General features: G+C 34.9%; 1 protein-coding gene and 1 non-coding gene across 4 annotated transcripts in view; one reads left to right on the top strand and one right to left on the bottom strand.

Moving 5' to 3' along the window:
- The window catches only part of Grik2 (glutamate ionotropic receptor kainate type subunit 2), a 669837-nt gene that overhangs the window by 415532 nt on the left and 229329 nt on the right, over positions 1 to 24976 (top strand). For all 3 annotated transcript variants that reach the window (XM_058575396.1, XM_058575405.1, XM_046430718.2), the window contains one exon: positions 4041 to 4247. In XM_058575396.1, the coding sequence (XP_058431379.1) occupies positions 4041 to 4247 (207 nt within the window). The remainder of the gene's footprint in view (positions 1 to 4040; positions 4248 to 24976) is intronic.
- Trnae-cuc (transfer RNA glutamic acid (anticodon CUC)) lies at positions 4546 to 4617 on the bottom strand. Its single transcript has one exon. It is a non-coding gene; the product is annotated as a tRNA-Glu (tRNA).

Raw genomic sequence — 24976 nt, 5'->3', positions numbered from 1 at the left:
AAAAAATAGAGACAATGAGATTTGATAATATGAACAGGAACATTTTGTTTAGATATTCATTTTTGTTAACTAATTCTGCTGGGCTTAATATGAGCGAATTTCAGAAATTTTAACAGTACCTCCATTTAAAAAAGATATGTTCTAATTTAGAAAAGCGATCATTTGTTATACAGAAAATGAATTTTCTGAATTACATATTGACTTCTTATTCACTTCTACAATGTTTTCTTGATTATGTTGTTCAAACAGTAATACCATTTTGTATACATTATAGCCCAGTACCTAATCCCAGTTGATTAAAAATACCATAAAACCATACAACATATATTCAGTTATATAATGAGGAATGTAAAAATTTTCATTCATGTGAAGTTTGGAAATTATCACTGAAATACATTTAATGGAGGAAGCACAGTATGGTGGTAGGTGGTCCAGCAGTTCAAATACTTGGGTTATAGGCAGGCAGTTAACCATATGCAAGGGGAAAAAAAAGATACTTAGCACTAACACTAGTCAGTTTCTCATCACTGTGACCAAAACACCTGACAAGAACAACTTAGAGGAGGAAAAGTTTATATTGACTCATGATCTCAGAGGTCTCAGCCCATGGTCAACTGATTCTATTACTCTGGGCCTAAGACTCAGGCAGTGTGTCACAGTGAAAGGGTGTGGTAAAGGAAAATAGCTCAGCTCATGGCAGCTGGGAGTCAGAGACAGTGAGAGGGATAGAAGTCTCATCAGGGATAAAATATAAACCCCATAGGTGTAACATCAGTGACTTGATTCCTCCAGCCCTAATGTACCTGCCTCTGGTTATCACCCAATATGACAGTCCTTTGAAATGATTAATCTCTGAAGCAGATGAATCTACAAATTAGGTTATGGCTGTCATAATCTAATCACTTTATCTCCTGTATTAACATGGAGCTTTTGGAGTACACCTCCTATCTAAACCACAATAGCTCCTTTTCTTTCATTTTTTTTGTCATCTGTAAAATGAAGATAGTAATATTATTGGTTTTAAATAGCTGTTATGAAGAATAAATGAATTAAAGTGAAGCACTTAATCTGGCACACAGTAAGTACTTGAAAAATGATAGTGCTATTGCTTAGTGCCTGGAGCTTAACAACTTGTCAATCTTTGTGCCTTTTAAAATTTTAAAAACCCATCTATTTATTTATAAATAATAAAACCAAAACCAAAGTATGAAGTAAGCATTTAATCGACTATGCCTATGTGCTTCGTTTGATTGGCAGTCCACCAATCTGGTATCCTTAGACTTTCCCCTCTTCTGCAGGGGGATATGTTGTTTTCTCAGGTCTTTAATTTTCTTCCTATGGTTTAGGGACCTGAGGATAGATGACACTACCAAGCCTGAACCTAGCAAGGGCCTATAATTGTCTCACAAATTTTGCCTTCAAATGGAGGTTTCCTTGCCTTCCCCAATTGACCATAGTAATTTATTGCCCTTCACTTTACTTCATTTTATTTGTGGTTTATTTGGTGCTTTTGATGTAAAGTTAACCATTATTTTGCTGGATAAATTGTTCAAGTTTAGTTCAGAAGAAATGTGTGTAAATTACTCTCACTATTCAATGTGGTAAGTGTTATGGTAAAAGAATTTAAAAAATTGTTGGGGAGTTCCAGAAAAAGAGACACTTGATTTTGCCTGCAATGTGAATACCCATTACAAGAGTGCTGCTTGCTTCTTTTCTTTCCAACACAACAAGGACATTTAAAGTGTGATGTACAGAAATGTGTACTCTAACTTACAGAACTAGGAGGCCAGGAAAATTAGAAAGGAAAATTAGAAAGGTAAATGTACATTAATAATCCCTGGGGTCAAAAGACACTACATCTTGTCATATTTGTAATATTCTGTGTATTACTAAGAAATAAATTTCATATGTGGTCACATGCTACATAAAACTCAGACTTGATTCTAACAGTCTTTTCACCTTATATTAAGCCTAAATATCTAGCTTTGAATGCAGTTATGTTTGTGATTCTTATGTGTTTGACATAATTCCATATAAGAATCTTGCATGTATGGTTGCCTCCCAAATGAATTGATGGTGTTCAAAGCAACATAGAATAGTTGGAAAACTATGTATCAAGAGTTTTAAAAAAAATGTAGATTCAAATCTCTTTATCTCTTCTTAGCTGTTCACCTCTTCATAGCTACGAGTTGAGAAATTTATTTCATCTCTCTAATCATTTAAATGACCACAAAATAGTCCTAGTAAAACTGTTTTCAAACATAGCATCCTAGGTCATTAGGGAATTACAATTAGAATAAAGAGATGTTTCATATACCATTAATAATGCCCCAAATCCATAACATTTACATTAACAAATGTTTTGAAAATATGGAGCAATAAGAACTCTCCTTCATCACCGGTGGGAGTTCAAAATGACACAGCCACTTTGGAACAGTTTGGTAGGTTCTTGCAAAACTAAATATACTCTTAACATATGATCCAGCAATCATGCCCTTTGGTGTTTACCCAGAAGAACTGAAAATTCATTTCTACATAAAAACCAGAACACTTGGGTATGTAAAGCAGCTTTATGTATGTTTGCCAAAACTCAAAAGCAACCATTTTTTTTCTTTAGTAGGTCAGTGGACAAATAAACTATAGTATGTCTAAATAATGTTATATTATTCCACACTAAAAAGAAATGAGCTATTAAGCCATGAAAGGACATTGAGGAATCATAATGCATATTATCAAGTGAAATACACTCATTTGAAAGGCTACATACTATATGATTCCATCTATTTGACATTCTGAAAAAGGCAACACTCTGGAGGTATTAAAAAGATTCATGATTTACAGGAGCCAGAGGGGAGAGAATAATGAATTGAGCAGAGCTCTATCACAGTCAGCTATACCATGTTCCATGTGCCCACATTAGGTAAACTTAAAAATTTTTATAGGGCCTATTTTGTTATAGACTCATGGACTTAATTTTCATTCTCATGTGTTCAGCTCCCTTATTTACTGGATGTGACATTAGTCAGAGTGATGGCTATTGTCTTCTTCTTGGAACTCTACAATGTCATACAAATCTCTTTTTACTTTCTGTTTCTTTGACCTGAAATGTATCTTTTTCAGAGTTTCTCAGGGCTAGACTCCATCTCCCATATTTTAGGTTTCATCTTATCTCTTGTGTCTTCAGAAAAGACTTCGAGTTATATTAATTTTGTGTCATCTTCACTTATCTTACCAAGTACCTTTCAGTTGTTCTCCATCTTGTTGACATATTTTATGTTTTTGCACCACTTAGCATCTAAAGTTACATGTCCTATTTGTTTGAGCATGTATTATGTTTCTTTCCCTCTATTGTAATATTCATTGTTCGGTGATTCCTCTTGTAGGAGAGGGGACTGGCTCTTTAAAGTGATTTTAGATGAATGCATCAGCATTTGATAAATATTAGGTTCTTTCTCTATATTTTAAAGTAACTACCGTTTTTTCCTCTTATAATTCAATGTAATAGTTGTAATAATTCATATTTTTAGGATATAATGTGATCATATATAAACACATATCACTCCAATTCCAAACATGGAGTATGCAATCAATTAGTCAATTAATTTTTTCATTCATTTCATCCATAGATATCATTGAAACAATATACTAGATATTGCTTAAGTGGCATAATTCAAATTGGGATATTGTAATCATGGTGAAATTATATATTATATACTCTATATCATGTATTACATGCCACATTATATTATTTGTTATTATTAATGCAATACACGGTATTAGATAATATATCATATTTTTATTATATACCTGTGGTGGGATTTTTATAACTAAACATTCTTTTGTGAAACACAAACATTCCCTAAACCATCCAAGTATCTCCATTCTTAATATTTCAAACTATATTAAATACAATTAGAAGCTTAAGTTGACAATCATCTTAAATTAATGCAAATTTTTCTATCTTCTAGTTAGAGCTGTCATTCTGATGCTAAATTTTATGATTAATTGATATTTCCTTCCTTCATATTCAATGTTTCCAGGAAGAACCTTATGTCCTGTTTAAGAAATCTGACAAACCTCTCTATGGGAATGACCGATTTGAGGGCTACTGCATTGATCTCCTCAGAGAGTTATCTACAATCCTTGGCTTTACATATGAGATTAGACTTGTGGAGGATGGGAAATATGGAGCCCAGGATGATGCCAATGGACAGTGGAATGGAATGGTTCGTGAACTAATTGATCATGTAAGTCCCTTTTCTTATTATTTATTACTTTGGGGAGATTGTTACAAGATTTGCTTATGAGTTAATATCTACAAATACCGATAATGTATTTCAAATTCATATTTTCATAAGTTTACTCAAAGTGAATATTATTTTTATCACTACAGATAAGGAATCTAAGAAGAATATTGGCCAAAATATGTATCTTAAATTAACTTGTATTTAATGGTATAATATCTTGAGATAATTGGTCTTGTAAATTGGGATGTGAATTCCCAACAATGAATATCTCCCTCATTTTTATTTATTTATTTATTTATATTGGTGCTGGGGATTGAACCCAGGATCTTGTGCTTGAGAGACAAACACTCTACCAACTGAGCTATACCCCCAGCTCCTCTCCCTCATTTTTGCAATGCTAACTTCCTAAGCAATAGAGAATGAATAATGTAAGCTCTTAAATTTATGCTAAAACTTTCCTGTGCTAGAATAGAGTACTTCTTATTTTTAGAACAAAGGTAAAACAATTATATGAAAAAGTACACACACACACACACACACATACACATACACATACACATATATGATGAACTGAATTATTTTTCAAAAATCATACTACTGTGCAGATTTCAGTATATATATATATATATATATATATATATATATATATATATATATATATATATATTTGGAGAGAGAGAGACGGAGAGAGAGAGAGAGAGAGAGAAACAGAGAAAAAGATACAGAGATTAGATTTTTGGTTAGCAGCCAAATATCAATTCGAATAAACCATTACCCACTTCTTTAAATCATTAGCATATCTTTAAATGATTTAGAATTTATATTTCAACTTGTGAATCCATTAGAAAATGAAGAATATTACACATGCCTTGGTGTACAAATGTAATCCCAAATATTTGAGAGCCTGAGAAGAAAGATCCCACGTTCATGAAAAGTCTGATCAAATTAGTGAGACACTGTCACAAAATAAAAATAAAAGGGCTGAGAATATAGGTTAGTTGTAAAGTTCACCTGGTTTTTAATCTCCAAGGAGGAAAAGGTAAGAAAAATCCGAGAGAGAGAGAGAGAGAGAGAGAGAGAGAGAGAATGCGCACAACTTAGAACCCAAAACCTTAAACATGGGGAGATTGATAAAATGGATGGACAGAGGCATATGGCACTCACTTATCACAAAAAAACAAAGCAACACATGGAGAGCTGCATACAGAGGTGAGTGACTCTGGGAACACTGAAATTCAATAGTAAAAATCTGGCACAACTGCACTGCAAGAGAAACAAATATACCATTACCTGCTGCATAAGGAGGGCAATCTACCCTCCATAGGGACAGAGGTGAAAGGGAAAATTACAAAACACTAAAGAGCAAATTGAAAGATGGAAATATATCCCATTTCCTGGATTGGAAAAATTTATATTTCCAAAATTTTCATACTACCCCATGTGATCTACAGATTCAGTGCAATCTTCCTCCAGATGTCAATGGTATTCTATATAGAACTAGAAAAAAGTCATACAGAAGCAAAGAAGACTCGGAATAGTGGAAGTAATCTTGAACCAAAAGAACAAAGCTGAAGACATTATAAAATCTTATTTCAAGGCAAACTACAGAGCTGTAGTATCAAAAACAGCTTTGTATTGCAACAACAACAACAACACAGACATGTAGACCAATGGAACAGCATAAAGATCCCAGAAATAAATCCATACATCTCAGCCAACTGATTCTCAACAAAGGTGCCAAAAACATATGAATTTCATGATTGCTTTCTCTATTTCTACAAGAAATGCCTTTGGGATTTTGATTGGCATTGCATTAAACCTATAGAGAACTTTTGGTAATATCGCCATTTTGATGATGTTAGTTCTGCCTATCCATGAACAGGGTATATTTTTCCATCTTCTAAGATCTTCTTCTATTTCTCTCTTTAGGGTTCTGTAGTTTTCATTGTATAAGTCTTTCACCTCTTTTGTTAGGTTGATTCCCAAGTATTTTATTTTTTTGAAGATATTGTGAATGGAGTGGTTGTCCTCATTTCCATTTCAGAGGATTTGTCGCTGATATACAGGAATGCCTTTGATTTATGCGTGTTGATTTTATATCCTGCCACTTTGCTGAATTCATTTATTAGCTCTAATAGTTTCTTTGTAGACCCTTTTGGGTCTGCTAGGTATAGAATCATATCATCTGCAAATAGTGATAATTTAAGTTCTTCTTTTCCTATTTTTATGCCTTTAATTTCTTTCGTCTGTCTAATTGCTGTGGCCAGTGTTTCGAGAACTATGTTGAACAGAAGTGGTGAGAGAGGGCATCCCTGTCTTGTTCCAGATTTTAGAGGGAATGCCTTCAATTTTTCTCCATTCAGAATGATGCTAGCCTGAGGCTTAGCATAGATTGCTTTTACAATATTGAGGTATGTTCCTGTTATCCCTAGTTCTTCTAGAGTTTTGAACATAAAGGGATGCTTTACTTTGTCGAATGCTTTTTCCGCATCTATCGAGATGATCATATGGTTCTTATTTTTAAGTCTATTGATGTGGTGAATAACATTTATTGATTTCTGTATATTGAACCAGCCTTGCATCCCAGGAATGAATCCTACTTGATCATGGTGCACAATTTTTTTTGATATGTTTTTGTATCCGATTCGCCAGAATTTTATTGAGGATTTTTGCATCTAGGTTCATTAGAGATATTGGTCTGAAGTTTTCTTTCTTTGAAGTGTCGTTGTCTGGTTTAGGTATCAGGGTGATGTTGGCCTCGTAGAATGAATTTGGAAGTTCTCCCTCTTTTTCTATTTCCTGAAGTAGCTTGATATGGAAAAATAAAAGACCCAGAATAGCAAAAACAATGCTAAGCAGGAAGTGTGAATCAGGCGGTATAGCGATACCAGACTTCAAACTATACTACAGAGCAATAGTAACAAAAACAGCATGGTACTGGTACCAAAACAGGCGGGTGGACCAATGGTACAGAATAGAGGACACAGAAACCAATCCACAAAACTACAACTATCTTATATTTGATAAAGGGGCTAAAAGCATGCAATGGAGGAAGGATAGCATCTTCAACAAATGGTGCTGGGAAAACTGGAAATCCATATGCAACAAAATGAAACTGAATCCCTTTCTCTCGCCATGCACAAAAGTGAATTCAAAATGGATCAAGGAGCTTGATATCAAATCAGAGACGCGCCGTCTGATAGAAGAAAAAGTTGGCTACGATCTACATACTGTGGGGTCGGGCTCCAAATTCCTCAATAGGACACCCATAGCACAAAAGTTAATAACTAGAATCAACAAATGGGACTTACTCAAACTAAAAAGTTTTTTCTCAGCCAAAGAAACAATAAGAGAGGTAAATAGGGAGCCTACATCCTGGGAACAAATCTTTACTCCTCACACTTCAGACAGAGCCCTAATATCCAGAGTATACAAAGAACTCCAAAAATTAGACAATAAGATAACTAACAACCCAATCAACAAATGGGCCAAGGACCTGAACAGACACTTTTCAGAGGAGGACATACAATCAATCAACAAGTACATGAAAAAATGCTCACCATCTCTAGCAGTCAGAGAAATGCAAATCAAAACCACCCTAAGATACCATCTCACTCCAGTAAGATTGGCAGCCATTATGAAGTCAAACAACAACAAGTGCTGGCGAGGATGTGGGGAAAAGGGTACACTTGTACATTGCTGGTGGGACTGCAAATTGGTGCAGCCAATTTGGAAAGCAGTATGGAGATTTCTTGGAAAGCTGGGAATGGAGCCACCATTTGACCCAGCTATTCCCCTTCTTGGTCTATTCCCTAAAGACCTAAAAAGAGCATGCTACAGGGACACTGCTACATCGATGTTCATAGCAGCTCAATTCACAATAGCAAGACTTTGGAACCAACCCAGATGCCCTTCAATAGACGAATGGATTAAAAAAATGTGGCATTTATACACAATGGAGTATTACTCTGCATTAAAAAATGACAAAATCATAGAATTTGCAGGGAAATGGATGGCACTAGAGCAGATTATGCTAAGTGAAGCTAGCCAATCCCTAAAAAGCAAATGCCAAATGTCTCCTTTGATATAAGGAGAGTAACTAAGAACAGAGTAGGGACGAAGAGCATGAGAAGAAGATTAACATTAAACAGAGATGAGAGGTGGGAGGGAAAGGGAGAGAAAAGGGAAATTGCATGGAAATGGAAGGAGACCCTCAGGGTTATACAAAAGAACATACAAGAGGAAATGAGGGGAAAGGGAAAAATAATACAAGGGGGAGAAATGAAGGTCAATAGAGGGGGTAGAGAGAAGAGGGGTGGGGAGGGGAGGGGAGGGGGGATAGTAGAGGATAGGAAAGGTAGCAGAACATGACAGTCACTAGTATGGCAATATGTAAATCAATGGATGTGTAATTGATGTGATTCTGCAATCTGTATATGGGCTAAAAATGGGAGTTCATAACCCACTTGAAGCAAAGTGTGAAAGATGATATATCAAGAACTATGTAATGTTTTGAACAACCAACAATAAAAAAAAATAAAAAAAAAATTAAAAAAAAAAAAAAAAGGTGCCAAAAACATACATTTCACAAAGGATAGCCTTTAACAAATGGCACTGCAAAAACTAGATATCTCTGTGGAGAAGATTGAAACTTGACTCTTATCTCTCACCCTGTACAAAAGTCAACTCAAAATGGATCAATGACCTTAATATAAGAGCTGAAACTCTGAAACTACCAGATGGTAGCAGAAGGAAAACATTTCAATGTATAAATACAGGCAAGAATTTTATTTTTCTGCATAGGACTTCTAAAGCATAGGGGAAAAAAGCAAAATTTGACAAATGAGATTACATCAAACTGAAAATCATCTGCACAACATAGGAAATAACAGAGGAAAAATACACCCTAGAGAACAACAACAACAAAATATTGCTCAACTATTCATCTGACAGAGGGTTAATATACAGAATATACAAAGAACTCAAAAACTCCATAACAAAAAAACAAGTAATAAATTAAAAATATAGGCAAATGATCTCAATAGACACTTCTAAAAGGGAAAAGTAGAAATGGCCAATAAATATATGGAAAATACTCCATATCATTACTCATTAGGAAAGTGCAAATCAAAACCTCATCTCACTCCAGTTACAATGGATATCATAAAATCCAACAACTCTGAAATTAAAAAAAAAATGCTGCTAAGAGTAAGGAGACAAAGGAACACTTATACACTGTGGGTTGTAATATAAATTAACATGGCCAGTGTAAAAACAGTGTTCAGTTTCCTGAAAAACTAAAAATGGAAGTACCATATGATCCAGCTATACCACTCCTGGATATATATCCAAAGGAAATGAAGTACATATATAGAAAGAGATACCTGCTGAGCATGATGGCCCACCCCTGTAATCTTAGTAACCAGGAGGCTAATGGAGGAGGATCTGAAGTTCAAACCAGGCTCAGCAACTTTTTAGAAAGGAAGGCCCTAAGCAAATAAGAACTTGTCTCAAAATAAAACATTAAAAAGGATGGGGTATGACTCAGTGGTTAAGCACCTCTGGGTTCAATTCCTGCTACCAAAACAAAAACAGTAGACATATCTGCATGCCTACGCTTATTGTAATATAATAGCTAAAATATGGGATCAGCCTAGGAGCCTATCAATAGATTAATAGATAATGAAAATATGGCATATGCACACAATTAATTATTATTCAGTCATGATGAAGAATGAGATCCTGTCATTTTCTAGAAAATGAATGGAACTGGAAGCCAACATATTAACCAAAATAAGCCAGACACAGAAAGACGTGTATTACAAGTTCTCTCTCATATTTGGAAACTTAAAAATAAATTCAACCTGAAAGTAGATGAGGGGGTTCCACGGGGTATGGGTGAAGGTGACAGCAAGAATAGAGAAAGGGTAGTTGGACATGATCAGTTCAAGATGTACCATGTATGCAAATATCACAGTGAATTGCACAAATTTGTACAGTTAATATGTACTACAACTACTACTACTACTACTAATAATAATAGAAACTTGAAATTTATATGATGCTATTAATATAGTAGTAACTATCAGAAACCTAACTGGGGCTTTTTAGGCAATAATGATAATTTATTGGTTTGCATTTTCTTGAAGTCCTGGGCAGCAAAATGGCCATGGATATTGCTCAATCTAGGATATCAGATTTTAATCTCTTTAACCTTTCATCAAAATTTAGTATTTACTTTCTTAGATTTGTTTTACTCAAGTATATACCTTCCCCAAAGTGGCAATTGCTTCCAACAATTGTACAGAAATTATCCAGGAGAAAATAAAGCACCATTACCCTAATAATTTCATAAGAGACATCAAATTGGTGTATTGGCCTGAACTAGTTTATGAACTGAATACTGAACAAACTATTCAATCCAGAGGAAAGTCTCTGGATAATCCCAGGCATATACTTAGTCAAGCAAGAACCTAGTATATAGTGTCAATTCTAGGAAAACCACATTAATTTCAAGCTGGTTGTTCCAAGGGATATGAAGGCATTTATTCCTGAATAAAGTGGAATGAAATCTGCAATGTATATTCATGAAAAAAAACCTCTGAATAAATAATATATGTGAGACTTTCACATTTAGTAAGAGCACAGAAATTATTTTTATCACAAATACCTTTATATATATATATATATTTGTCACATGTGCTTAGTTAATGCTTTTCCTTTTGTGTGTGTGGTATGAGAGGTTATTGGGGATTGAACTCAGGAGCACTCTACCACTGAGTTATATCTGCAGACCTTTTTATTTTTTATTTTGAGACAAGGTCTTGCTAAGTTGCCCAGACTGGTCTCAAACTTGGGATCCTTCTGCCTTAGCCTGACAAGTAGCTTGAGATTATAGGCATGCATTAAATATCCATCAATTAATGCTCTTTTAGTTGGCCTTTTTGATATATAAACTTGATTGAAATGTTCAGTTTTCTAGAATTTTTTCCTGTTCTTAAATTTTTCTACCTGTATATGTTTATTCAAGAAAATTTTAGAGTAGAAAATGATGGTTAAGAAATAACAATTTAGAATCATGGCACAGAAGATGATGGCTCACCCAATCGGGAAAACATAACTGAGTATTATCATCAATATTTATTTTGAAAAGTAACTTCTGAAATTGAGAACCACTGATATGATCTTCAAATTATTATTCATTTTCAAGTTATCTGTTCATTTTATTCTTCTCAGTGCATACTTGTTAATTTACCTTCTCTTTTTTCCCTTAGTAACAATACAGTCTTACTCTAGCATACCCTTTTTTGTTGCCTTCCTCATATCTCAATTGGCTTAGCCTTGGCTTTTAATGTTTACTGTATGTCATATCAACCCTGAATGATGATTATAGGCAACATAGTTTTCTTTAAAAAACTTCAGTATAATTGGCATATTTGTGAAAATGCTAGTTTTAATGTGGCATAGTAACTGGTACTGTTAATCAGTTCAACTCTTTGAACTTTCCCCTGTCCTTACTTTCCTTGGACAAGGTTATTCTCTCATGGCTTAATAACCATCCTCACACTGAAGTTTCACCGTTCTGCCTATTGAGGCCTGAGCCTCACATCCTCACATTGGTATCTTTAACTGTCTCTGGTATATTCTCCTCTTAAATATTGTTTCAAGCACCTTAAAGGCAGTTAGATTCTATCCAAAGAAAAAATAAGTTGACATCTTTTTATTTTATTTTATTTTTTTTAATTTTTTATTGTTGGCTGTTCAAAACATTACATAGTTCTTGATATATCATATTTCACAATTTGATTCAAGTGGGTTATGAGCTCCCATTTTTACCCCATATACAGATTGCAGAATCACGTCAGTTACACATCCATTGATTTACATATTGCCATACTAGTGTCTGTTGTATTCTGCTGCCTTTCCTATCCTCTACTATCCCCCCTCCCCTCCCCTACCCTCCCCTCCCCTCCCCTCCCATAAAGATGTCTTTCCCAAGAATACATCACTTGGGAAAGACATCTTTATGACAAGAGACAGTGTTGCTTCTTGGAGTAAGGCTCCTTGGGAGTTAGGCTCTTGCTCTCCCACAGAAACTGGGAGATAGGGATGTCTTCCTCCTTGATGACTGTATTTCAAAGAGATACTTCCCAGGTCCTTGAGAAAGGCGGTCTTCTTAAAGCTGCAAAGAGGCTTAATTAGCTTTTAAGGGATTTATGTACATTTCAAAGAGAGAGGAAGAGGACTTAACAATTGCCAGTTTTCTAAGTAAGTGCTCCAAGCAAAGGGTGGGGGTTGTGTATCTTCCCTTACTTTCAACTGGGAGATTTAAGCCTCTTATTTTAATTAGTATTTGCCCTTATAGTTGCTGGTCTTTGTTATTTTAAAAACAGCTAATTTACCACCTTCTTCATTTTCATTCCTTTTTCTTGAGAGAACACTTAATTTACAGTATTTTGTATGATCTCTCAAATTCATCATGATCAAACCAGGGATAGCTCTTGGTAGTGAAAAAGAGATAAGTCTTTAGAAGGTTATTAGGCAAAAGTAAATCCCTGAGGCATTGTTAGTCCTTGATAGGAAGCCTTCCACCAAAACCACTTTTCCTCTCTCTCTTCCCTACAGACAGATCAGGGCTTCACAACATGGTATACTAGAAAGTACTGGGTAAGATACATTAAGTCCAAACCTAATTCTGCAGTATAGGTGTATGCTTTGAGCACATTGCCTTAAACTCTCTGAGCCTTAGTTTTCTCAAACTTTTATAAGAGATGATAATACATCATATTTACAATTAGGAACAATTATGAATGTGAATTTATAAATCACATGAATTCATATGAATTTCCTAATATAGTACCTGATTTATAGTAGAAACATGACTAACTCCAAATTTTGTGCCTTCTTATTTATTGTATCATTTTGCTATTGTGTTTATGAGTACTCTTGTTAAGGACTAAACTGTAAAACATCCAGACAGTATTAAAATGAGAAAGATGAGAGAATTATAATGTTATTGTTATTAATTTTTAAAGTAATCCTAGTTAATTTAATCAGTGTTAAATTTTAATGGTAAAGCTTTTTAATTGAATGCTTTGGTATTACTAGTCCCTCCTTAGTTATGGTTTTGTTTTCCATGGTTTCACTTACCAATAATGAACTACTCAAAAATATGAATGAAAAATTCAATAAGCAAGTCATAAATATGAAATTGCTTGCCATTTTGAGTAGTGTGATGAAACCTTGCACTGTCCTGCTCTGTACTGCTGGGGACATAAATCATCCCTTGTTCCAGTGTATTTACCCTGTATAGTCTACACATTAACCACTTAGTCTTTTTTATCAGATAGATTGTGATAATATTGCAATGTTTGTGTTCAAGTAATCCTTATTTTACTTAACAATAGCCCTCAAGGACAACATTAGTAAAGCTGGCAATTATTGACCTTTGTAATATGCCCAAGAGAAATTATAAAGTGCTTTTGTTAAATAAAAAGACTAAAGTTCTTGACATATTTAGAAAAGGAAAGAAAAAAATCATAAGCTGAGGTTGCTAAGATCTATGGTAAGAACATATATCCTGCTGGGTGCAGAGATACATGCTCACATTTGGTCCCAGCTATTTGGAAAACTGAGGTGGGAGTATTACTTGAGTCTGGAGTTCAAAGTCAATATGGGCCACAAGTTGAGAGCTTTAAAAAAACAAAGGAAAAGAAATAATAACACTAGCAACCACACACACACACACACAAATCTATCAGTGAAATTGTGATAAAGGTAAAAAAACTAGTGTTACTTTTGCTATTGCACTTCAAACTATAAAAGTTACGAATACAGTGCATGATAAGTGTTCAATTAAGATGGGTTATGTGGTGAATTTATGTACGTATATATGTATAGGAAAAAAAAGGATTTGGTACCACTGGGGTGTTCACTGGGGGGCAGTGGAATATATCCCCCACAAATAAAAAGGTAATACTGTTCATCAATGTTTTCCTGCCTATAGGTGACCTAAGGCTTGTGAATGGATTTTATATTAAAATTAACTAAGCATAAGTAAGCCTTAATAAAGCATCCAGGTCATTAACAATAGGCATGATAAAGAGAAAGAAAGAAAGGAAGGAAAGAAGGGAGGGGGGAAGGAAAGAAAGAGAAAGGAAGGAAGAAAGAAAAAGAAAGATAAAAAAGAATGTTTAGGGCACCACCAAAGTAGAGGCATTCATTGTTTTACATAGGAAAAAGCAAAAAAATTGGACCTCCTTATACTTATTTTATAGTTCAGTACATTGTCAAATTTGAATTACAGGAAAGAATGAAAGTAAGTAGCTTATTTTACTTGTTCATATCCTTGAAAACCTTAATCCAGCTTTGTTCAAGTATAGTTTAAAAAAACAAAATTTGCTTGGAAACTCGTTATTGGTACATTTTGAAATGTTAATTATATGTGTCCTACTACAGAAGAAGTAAAGGAGCAAAGTCTCTCTCTTTTTTTTCTTTATAGATGATCTTTTAAAAATATTTAAACTCTAGGTCTTTACATCATACTGGTCATTTCTTTTTTTAATTTGATAGCAACTGTTGATTTGTTTATTTGAAGTTCGTTGGCCAGCTATAAAACACCAATAATTTTTATGAGTCTTTCAGACCAATTAGTGTCTAAAGCACAATGCTATTTCACCTGATCACTTCACTGCATACATGGTCCTCTGTACTATAGTATACTTAGTAGCATCCATCTGCTTCATGTATACCAAAATAACTGGGAGACATAAATAATACTAGTGCAGAAAGTGTTCAGCATTCAACAATATTTATTGAAAGAATGACACAAATGTTCCACAACAAATGTTACTCTCAAGTCCCATTCCCCTTAGAGAATATGCCACATATTTTCCAAATGCTTTCATTTTTACATTGCCTTCCAATGAAAGTGTCTATTCAAGGACCAAGCAAAGAAATAAATAGTGCCATATCTTTCTCTCAAAATTAAAGCATCATAACATTTTATATAATATTTTATGAAGTATTTTATCAAGCCTTTTCACTCCTAAAAGCAATCTGAGCTATTGAGTATAACATAGTAGAGGTGAGAATATGGAAAATTGGTAATGCAATCATTATATTAAGTTGGGCATAAATTTTACTTGTAGCTCTGGGTTGTGCATTCCTTATAGCTAATAACTCACTTCTGGGCTCATGAGACAACTGTTGTGAGTTTGTTATTTATAAAGCCAACTGAAATTATTCATTAGCATGAAGGAAAACACCTAAGCTGCAGTAAGCTGGTGCTTATTTTGATGGGACTACGTAAAGGCAACAAGGAGGTTAAATTAGTTTCAAATCTCTGGTGGTTTTTGCCTTGGCATTGAAAAACCTCAGGAAGATTTGTGCTTGTTAACATTCATACATAAGCTAATAAATCAGGACACAAATATGGGTAGGTTAAAAATAGATTTCAGATCTGTCCTCACCTTCCAGTTTTCTACCATCAATGTAGCTCAAATGGTTGCCACCTTATTATGTGTTATGTACTTCAGGCTTTTGATACTGTCTTTAGGAATCCATGTATTCATATTCACATTTTTATTTAATCACCAATGTTTTCTCAAAGCTTTTCCTATGACAGCACCGGAGAGGCCCATTTTATAATTTCGAATACTAATGCTGGCCTCTGATATTTCTCAATGTGGTTCAGGCACTCCTTGGCTTTCTTACCATGTCACCTATTTAAAGTACATACCCATATGTCTGTGTTCAGGCCTTGTTTTATGGGCCTTATTGACCAGTCACTCCTCTGAAGAGCACATTTTATAGGACACTTGTAGAAGTTCTACTTTTGGTGTCTAATCATAGACATTCCTTATTATTTGAAATTATTTGTCCTTGTATTTTTCACATATTATAAACCTTATCTAGTGAAAACACTTTTATAATACCTTTAAGCTAATGATCTGTTGTAGGATCTCTGATCTTGTGTCATAATACTAATAAAATGTGTAAGGAAAGACTGTGTATGCATACTCTGTAGATCTACAGTTATGTCTTAACTGTGCAAATTTGGATTATCTTTCTCTCAGCCTTGAGAAAGTCATAATAATATTGTAATAAGAATAATAATTGTCTTGAATGTTTCCTGTTTGCCAGGAAATACACTAAGCCTATGCAGTGCATCCATTACACGCACCGCCCCCCCCCAACACACACACACAATTTATGAGAGCAGGAGGGACTGATTGTGTAGTCTGTAGCCTTGGGAAAGCTGTTTAATCTATGGTGCAGTGAGAGGTCAGTTCTATCATATACACAGTAGAATTCTGATACTTCCTTGTAGAATGATAGTGTGGATTAAATATTAATATCTGAGAGCAGAGCAGTGCTAGACTCTTGTTTATCTTAATCAACTCTATCAGTGGAAGAGTAGCAATAGGGATTAGATGGAGCAGAAATAAGGAAGAAGAGAAGGACAATGACAAAAAGAATAATTCAAGAGCTGTTGGACAGTGATACTGATAACTTCATAGATTGCAGGTCCTTCATGCTTCCCGATGTGAGAAGTTGCTGGCAGTGATGAATATTCTTATGGTTCAAATGTAAAATCTTTTAAAGCCTAACTATTAGTCAAAAAGCTGGAGAGAATATGAAGGCAGGGAAGGTAGAGGATGGTCAATGGGTATAATGTTACACTTAGAATGGGACAAATCAATTTTGTTGTTCTATGGCACAAGAGGATGAAATACAGTTAATGACATCTCAAAATAAAACGAACATAAAAAAGGATTTTTTAATTTACTCAACATAAAGACATTTCGGTTATGATGAAGTATATGCTAACTATTCTGATTTTATTATTACCCTATATATGTATGAATCAAAACATCACATTGTACTTCATAAATATGTGCAGATATTGTGTGTCAATCAAAAATAAAATTAATATAAAAACCTGCCACTTAGCCTGATGTGCAGCTGAAGAAACAGAAACAGAATTTACTTCTAATATTTGGCTGTGTAGGTGGTTTTCAAATCAGATTTGAAAAGTTGTCTCAAAAATAAGGCATGAATGTATTGCATAAGCTTGGTATATTGCCTGGCAAATAGGAAATATTCAATAATTGTAGTTTTTATTCTAATTACAATTATTATTATTGCTAATATATATAAAGAAGTGACAAATGCTTATTTGGTTTTGTCTTGACTATTCAATACTATGAGTAGTTTACAGTATTACTATTGAACTATGATTAAATTTAGTACCATAGATTGCATAGATTGACTATATATATGACATTATGTTATCAAAGGGGCATATTTAGGTAATTACAATTAAGAACTGAGAGATTTTTAAAGCCACATTATCTGTCATCATTACCTCATTAGAACTAGTAAGTTTTAGATGAAAAGTTTCTTTAAAAAGTAACTCCAAGGGGAAGGGAGGGGTCATGGGGTTATTAATGATGGTGGAATGTGATAATCATTATTATCCAAAGTACAGGTATGAAGACACAAATTGGTGTGAATATTCTATGTATACAACCAGAGATATGAAAAATTGTGCTCTATATGTGTAATAAGAATTGTGGTGCATTCCACTCTCATGTATTAAAAAAAAAAGGTAACTCTATGAGCTGGGGATATAGCTCAGTTGGTAGAGTGCTTGCCTCACATGCACAACAGATCATGCGATATTTGCGGGTAAATGGATGGAGTTGAAGAATATAATGCTAAGTGAAGCCAACCCCAAAAAACCAAATGCCGAATGTTTTCTCTGATATAAGGATGCTGATTCATAACAGGGTTATGGGGGAGAATGGGAGAAATAGATGAACTCTAGATAGGGCAAAGGGGAGGGAGGTGATGGGAGGTGGGGTAGGGCTAGGAAAGATGGTGGAATGAGAAGGAAATCATTACCCTAAGTATATATATGAAGACATGAATGATGTGAATATATTTTATATACAACCAGATATGAAAAATTGTGCTCTAAGTGTGTAATATGAATTGTAATGCTTTCTGGTGTCATATGTAACAAATTAGAATTAAAAAAAAAGAAATATAATAACAAGGAAATAAACCTTTTACTTGACTTTAAAAAAAGTAAATCCTAAATATAAAGCTTAGTTCTTTTAGAAGTATCAAAGAACTTTACAGTTTCTATATGTTTGAAGAGATTTGTGTTTCAATATCATTTACTGTTTGAGGTTGGTAAAATAGTTCATTAGGCAATAATTCTTTTGTGAAATATTTCATTTTTAGAATTTCATGTATAGCTGAAATTTTAAAAAAAAAACAAACAGTTGTACAATGGACTGTTTTAAAAAAAAACAGAATGAGAAAGAACTTCTTGTTTCAGATTACAAAATGATTATGGAAAAGTGAGAAGTCTTTTGGGATCTAATTCACTCATATTTTGCATAACATTTAAGAAGACCCACAATGCAATGGTTTTCCAGCTGTCTAAATGCCTCTCATTGTGCTGCCTTGGCATTTCAATTGGTATTTAACACTATCAAGCCTTTTATGATTCATAAATGAGCCTTTGAAGACCTTACTACACTTTGCTTTTGCTTCCTAATTGCTCTTTTATTATACACTAAGAAGGAAATTAATTGTTTCTTTTTCAAGGAATTTAAAGTCAAATATTCCCTTTTTAGGGAATTTTAAAAGGCTCTGAGTATATCACAAAAATGAACAGACTAAGTCAAAACAATTACTTCTAAATGGGTACAGAGTTGTGTTGCCATGTTGTTTTAATAGTATGTTGTTTGATTTTGGACCTTAGTTTAGCACATTAGTACTTTCTGGTTAAAAAATAGGGACATCAGCATCAATGAAACAAAAGGAAAATTTTGGGGCAGTGGTAATATTATTAACTTTAACTTTAGAAAAAAATAAATAAAAAACAGAAAAGGAGATTTATTTACAATTTCTGACACATGTTAATACATTTATTACCTTTGCTTCAAGTATCTCTTTTGTAAATCATAAAGTATTATGGATAATGTTGAGGTTCCTTATTCTTCATACATTTGCTCAGCTTAGTGATTTTTAAAATAATTTATAAAAGATAAAATTACCTACCTAGTTGTCCCACGCAGAAGCCAAGGCCCAGGCCTGGACCAGGACCACTCCTACTCACCAGCAGACCAATGCCAGAGCCCACGCCTAGCCCTCCTCCATCTTTGGACACTGCAGCCATTGCCATAGCCCTCCCCAGCTGAAGCCTCCATCTTGGGACAATCAGTAGGGCCTGGAGGCAGCTACATCTCTGAATAGGCAGCCCACATTTCAGCCCCATGTCAGATAGTTTGCATTCATCTTGGAACACCCCCATTGCTATCTTGAGTTATCTGCACTATTATCACCACCACCTTGAGTTGCAGTAGCATTTATCATGGGACACTAGCTGGGATCAAAAAGCCCAACACCAAGGTGAGGTACAGGTAATCTGCAGGGACACTGCAACATTATAAGGTAGAAACTGTAATACCTCAGATCCAGACTGCAAGAAAGGAGGACACATAGATGACATGAAAAAACAAGGGAGGAAAGTACAGCAAACAAACCAAGATACTACAATAACAGAATCCATGGACAGTGCCATTGATGAACTTACAGAGTAGGAGTTCAGAATATGCATAATTAAAATGACCTACAAATTAAAGAATGACCTAAGTGAGCAAAAATTGATCACTCCAACAAAAAGATAAGAGAGCAAATACATGCAACCATTGATCCCACCAACAAAGAGATAAGGGAGAAAACACAGGTAGCAAAAGATTATTTCAAGAAAGAGAGATTCTGAAAAAAAAATCAGAAACTATTGAAATGAAGGAAAGAATAAACGGAATAAAAAACTTTAATAGAAAGCATCACTAATAAACTAGATCACTTTGATAGAAGTCCAATAATGAAGACAAAATATACAATCTTTTTTTTTTTTTTACTTTTTTATTGTGGGTTGTTCAAAACATTACAAATTTCTTGACATATCATATTCCACACTTTGATTCAAGTGGGTTATGAACTCCCACCTTCACCCCATACACAGATTGCAGAATCACATCAGTTACACATCCATTGATTTACAAATTGCCATACTAGTGGCTGTTGTGCTCCGCTGCCTTTCCCATCCTCCACCCTCCCCCCTCCCAACCTCTCCCCTCCCCTCCCCTCCTCTCTCTCTACCTCCTCCACTGTATAACCCTGAGGGTCTCCTTCCATTACCATGCAATTTCCCTTCTCTCTCCCTTTCCCTCCCACCTCTCATCCCTGTTAAATGTTAATCTTCTTCTCCTGCTCTTCGTCCCTACTCTGTTCTTAGTTACTCTCCTTATATCAAAGAAGACATTTGGCATTTGTTTTTTAGGGATTGGCTAGCTTCACTTAGCATAATCTGCTCTAATGCCATCCATTTCCCTGTAAATTCTATGATTTTGTCATTTTTTAATGCAGAGTAATACTCCATTGTGTATAAATGCCACATTTTTTTTATCCATTCGTCTATTGAAGGGCATCTAGGTTGGTTCCACAGTCTTGCTATTGTGAACTGTGCTGCTATGAACATCGATGTAGCAGTGTCCCTGTAGCATGCTCTTTTTAGGTCTTTAGGGAATAGACCAAGAAGGGGAATAGCTGGGTCAAATGGTGGCTCCATTCCCAGCTTTCCAAGAAATCTCCATACTGCTTTCCAAATTGGCTGCACCAATCTGCAGTCCCACCAGCAATGTACAAGTGTACCCTTTTCCCCACATCCTCGCCAGCACTTGTTGTTGTTTGACTTCCTAATGGCTGCCAATCTTACTGGAGTGAGATGGTATCTTAGGGTGGTTTTGATTTGCATTTCTCTGACTGCTAGAGATGGTGAGCATTTTTTCATGTACTTGTTGACTGATTGTATGTCCTCCTCTGGGAAGTGTCTGTTCAGGTCCTTGGCCCATTTGTTGATTGGGTTGTTTGTTCTCTTATTGTCTAATTTTTGGAGTTCTTTGTATACTCTGGATATTAGGGCTCTATCTGAAGTGTGAGGAGTAAAGATTTGTTCCCAGTGTGTAGGCTCCCTATTTACCTCTCTTATTGTTTCTTTTGCTGAGAAAAAACTTTTTAGTTTGAGTAAGTCCCATTTGTTGATTCTAGTTATTAACTTTTGTGCTATGTGTGTCCTATTGAGGAATTTGGAGCCCGACCCCACAGTATGTAGATCGTAGCCAACTTTTTCTTCTATCAGACGGCGCGTCTCTGATTTGATATCAAGCTCCTTGATCCATTTTGAATTCACTTTTGTGCATGGCGAGAGAAAGGGATTCAGTTTCATTTTGTTGCATATGGATTTCCAGTTTTCCCAGCACCATTTGTTGAAGATGCTATCCTTCCTCCATTGCATGCTTTTAGCCCCTTTATCAAATATAAGATAGTTGTAGTTTTGTGGATTGGTTTCTGTGTCCTCTATTCTGTACCATTGGTCCACCCGCCTGTTTTGGTACCAGTACCATGCTGTTTTTGTTACTATTGCTCTGTAGTATAGTTTGAAGTCTGGTATCGCTATACCGCCTGATTCACACTTCTTGCTTAGCATTGTATTTGCTATTCTGGGTCTTTTATTTTTCCATATGAATTTCATGATTGCTTTCTCTATTTCTACAAGAAATGCCGTTGGGATTTTGATTGGCATTGCATTAAACCTATAGAGAACTTTTGGTAATATCGCCATTTTGATGATGTTAGTTCTGCCTATCCATGAACAGGGTATATTTTTCCATCTTCTAAGATCTTCTTCTATTTCTCTCTTTAGGGTTCTGTAGTTTTCATTGTATAAGTCTTTCACCTCTTTTGTTAGGTTGATTCCCAAGTATTTTATTTTTTTTGAAGATATTGTGAATGGAGTGGTTGTCCTCATTTCCATTTCAGAGGATTTGTCGCTGATATACAGGAATGCCTTTGATTTATGCGTGTTGATTTTATATCCTGCCACTTTGCTGAATTCATTTATTAGCTCTAATACTTTCTTTGTAGAGCCTTTTGGGTCTGCTAGGTATAGAATCATATCATCTGCAAATAGTGATAATTTAAGTTCTTCTTTTCCTATTTTGATGCCTTTAATTTCTTTCGTCTGTCTAATTGCTCTGGCCAGTGTTTCGAGAACTATGTTGAACAGAAGTGGAGAGAGAGGGCATCCCTGTCTTGTTCCAGATTTTAGAGGGAATGCCTTCAGTTTTTCTCCATTCAGAATGATGCTAGCCTGAGGCTTAGCATAGATTGCTTTTACAATATTGAGGTATGTTCCTGTTATCCCTAGTTTTTCTAGAGTTTTGAACATAAAGGGATGCTGTACTTTGTCGAATGCTTTTTCTGCATCTATCGAGATGATCATATGGTTCTTATTTTTAAGTCTATTGATGTGGTGAATAACATTTATTGATTTCCGTATATTGAACCAGCCTTGCATCCCAGGGATGAATCCTACTTGATCATGGTGTACAATTTTTTTGATATGTTTTTGTATCCGATTCGCCAGAATTTTATTGAGGATTTTTGCATCTAGGTTCATTAGAGATATTGGTCTGTAGTTTTCTTTCTTTGAAGTGTCTTTGTCTGGTTTAGGTATCAGGGTGATGTTGGCCTCATAGAATGAATTTGGAAGTTCTCCCTCCTTTTCTATTTCCTGAAGTAGCTTGAAAAGTATTGGTATTAGTTCTTCTTTAAAGGTTTTGTAAAATTCTGCTGTATACCCATCCGGACCTGGGCTTTTCTTAGTTGGTAGTCTTTTTATGGTTTCTTCTATTTCCTCAATTGATATTGGTCTGTTTAGGTTTTCTATATCCTCCTGACTCAATCTGGGCAGATCATATGACTTAAGAAATTTATCTATGCCTTCACTATCTTCTAATTTATTGGAGTATAAGGATTCAAAATAGTTTTTGATTATCTTCTGTATTTCTGAAGTGTCTGTTGTGATATTGCCTTTTTCATCCCGTATGCTAGTAATTTGAGTTCTCTCTCTTCTTCTCTTCACTAGCATCGCTAAGGGTCTGTCGATTTTGTTTATTTTTTCAAACAACCAACTTTTAGTTTTGTCAATTTTTTCAATTGTTTCTTTTGTTTCGATTTCATTAATTTCAGCTCTGATTTTCATTATTTCTTGCCTTCTACTTCTTTTGCTGTTGTTTTGCTCTTCTTTTTCTAGGATTTTGAGATGAAGTATGAGATTATTTATTTGTTGGTTTTTTCTTTTTTTAAGGAATGAACTCCAAGCAATGAATTTTCCTCTTAGAACTGCTTTCAATGTGTCCCATAGATTCCGATATGTTGTGTCTGTGTTTTCATTTATCTCTAAGAATTTTTTAATTTCCTTCTTGATGTCTTCTATAACCCATTGATCATTCAGTAACCTATTGTTCATTCTCCAAGTGATGTATGCTTTTTCCTTCCTTCTTTTATCGTTGATTTTCAGTTTCATTCCATTATGATCAGATAAGATGCATGGTATTATCTCTACTCCTTTATATTGTCTAAGAGTTGCCCTGTGACATAATATATGATCTATTTTTGAGAAGGATCCATGTGCTGCTGAGAAAAAAGTGTAACTGCTTGATGTTGGGTGGTATACTCTATATATGTCAATTAGGTCTAGATTATTAATAGTGTTATTGAGTTCTATAGTTTCCTTATTCAACTTTTGTTTGGAAGATCTGTCCAGTGGCGAGAGAGGTGTGTTGAAGTCTCCCATGATTATGGTGTGGTGGTCTATTAGACTCTTGAACTTGAGAAGAGTTTGTTTGACGAACATAGCTGCACCATTGTTTGGGGCATAAATATTTATGATTGTTATGTCTTGTTGGTGTATGGTTCCCTTAAGCAGTATGTAGTGTCCCTCTTTATCTCTTTTGATTAACTTTGGCTTGAAATCTATTTTATTTGATATGAGTATGGACACTCCTGCTTGTTTCCGAAGTCCATATGAGTGATATGATTTTTCCCAACCTTTCACCTTCAGCCTATGTATGTCTTTTCCTATCAAATGCGTCTCCTGTAGGCAGCATATTGTTGGGTCTTGATTTGTGATCCATTCTACTAGCCTGTGTCTCTTAATTGGTGAGTTTAAGCCATTAACATTTAGGGTTATTATTGAGATATGGGTTGTTCTTCCAGCCATATTTGTTTATTTCTGTTACTAAACATGGTTTGTTTTCCTCTTTGATTATTTCCCCCCCCCCTTTACTGTCCTGCCTCCCACTGTTGGTTTTCATTGTTATTTTCCATTTCCTCTTCCTGTAATGCTTTGGCGAGGATGTTTTGAAGAGATGGTTTTCTAGCTGCGAATTCTTTAAACTTTTGTTTATCGTGGAAGGTTTTAATTTCATCCTCCATCCTGAAGCTTAATTTCGCTGGATACACAATTCTTGGTTGGAACCCATTTTCTTTCAGTGTTTGAAATATGTTATTCCAGGATCTTCTAGCTTTCAGAGTCTGTGTTGAAAGATCAGCTGTTATCCTGATTGGCTTACCCCTAAATGTAATCTGCTTCCTTTCTCTTGTAGCTTTTTAAATTCTCTCCTTATTCTGTATGTTGGGCATCTTCATTATAATGTGTCTAGGTGTGGATCTCTTATGATTTTGCACATTCGGCATCCTGTAGGCTTCTAGGATTTGGGATTCTGTCTCATTCTTCAAGTCTGGGAAGTTTTCTTGTATTATTTCATTGAATAGACTGCTCATTCCTTTGGTTTGGAGCT

This window comes from Marmota monax, unplaced genomic scaffold, assembly GCF_021218885.2.
Source record: "Marmota monax isolate L192 unplaced genomic scaffold, Marmota_monax_Labrador192_F-V1.1 WCK01_AAM20220418_F8-fsc00013, whole genome shotgun sequence".
NCBI classification, from domain to species: Eukaryota; Metazoa; Chordata; class Mammalia; order Rodentia; family Sciuridae; genus Marmota; species Marmota monax.
This window is presented reverse-complemented; position numbering and strand designations above follow the sequence as displayed.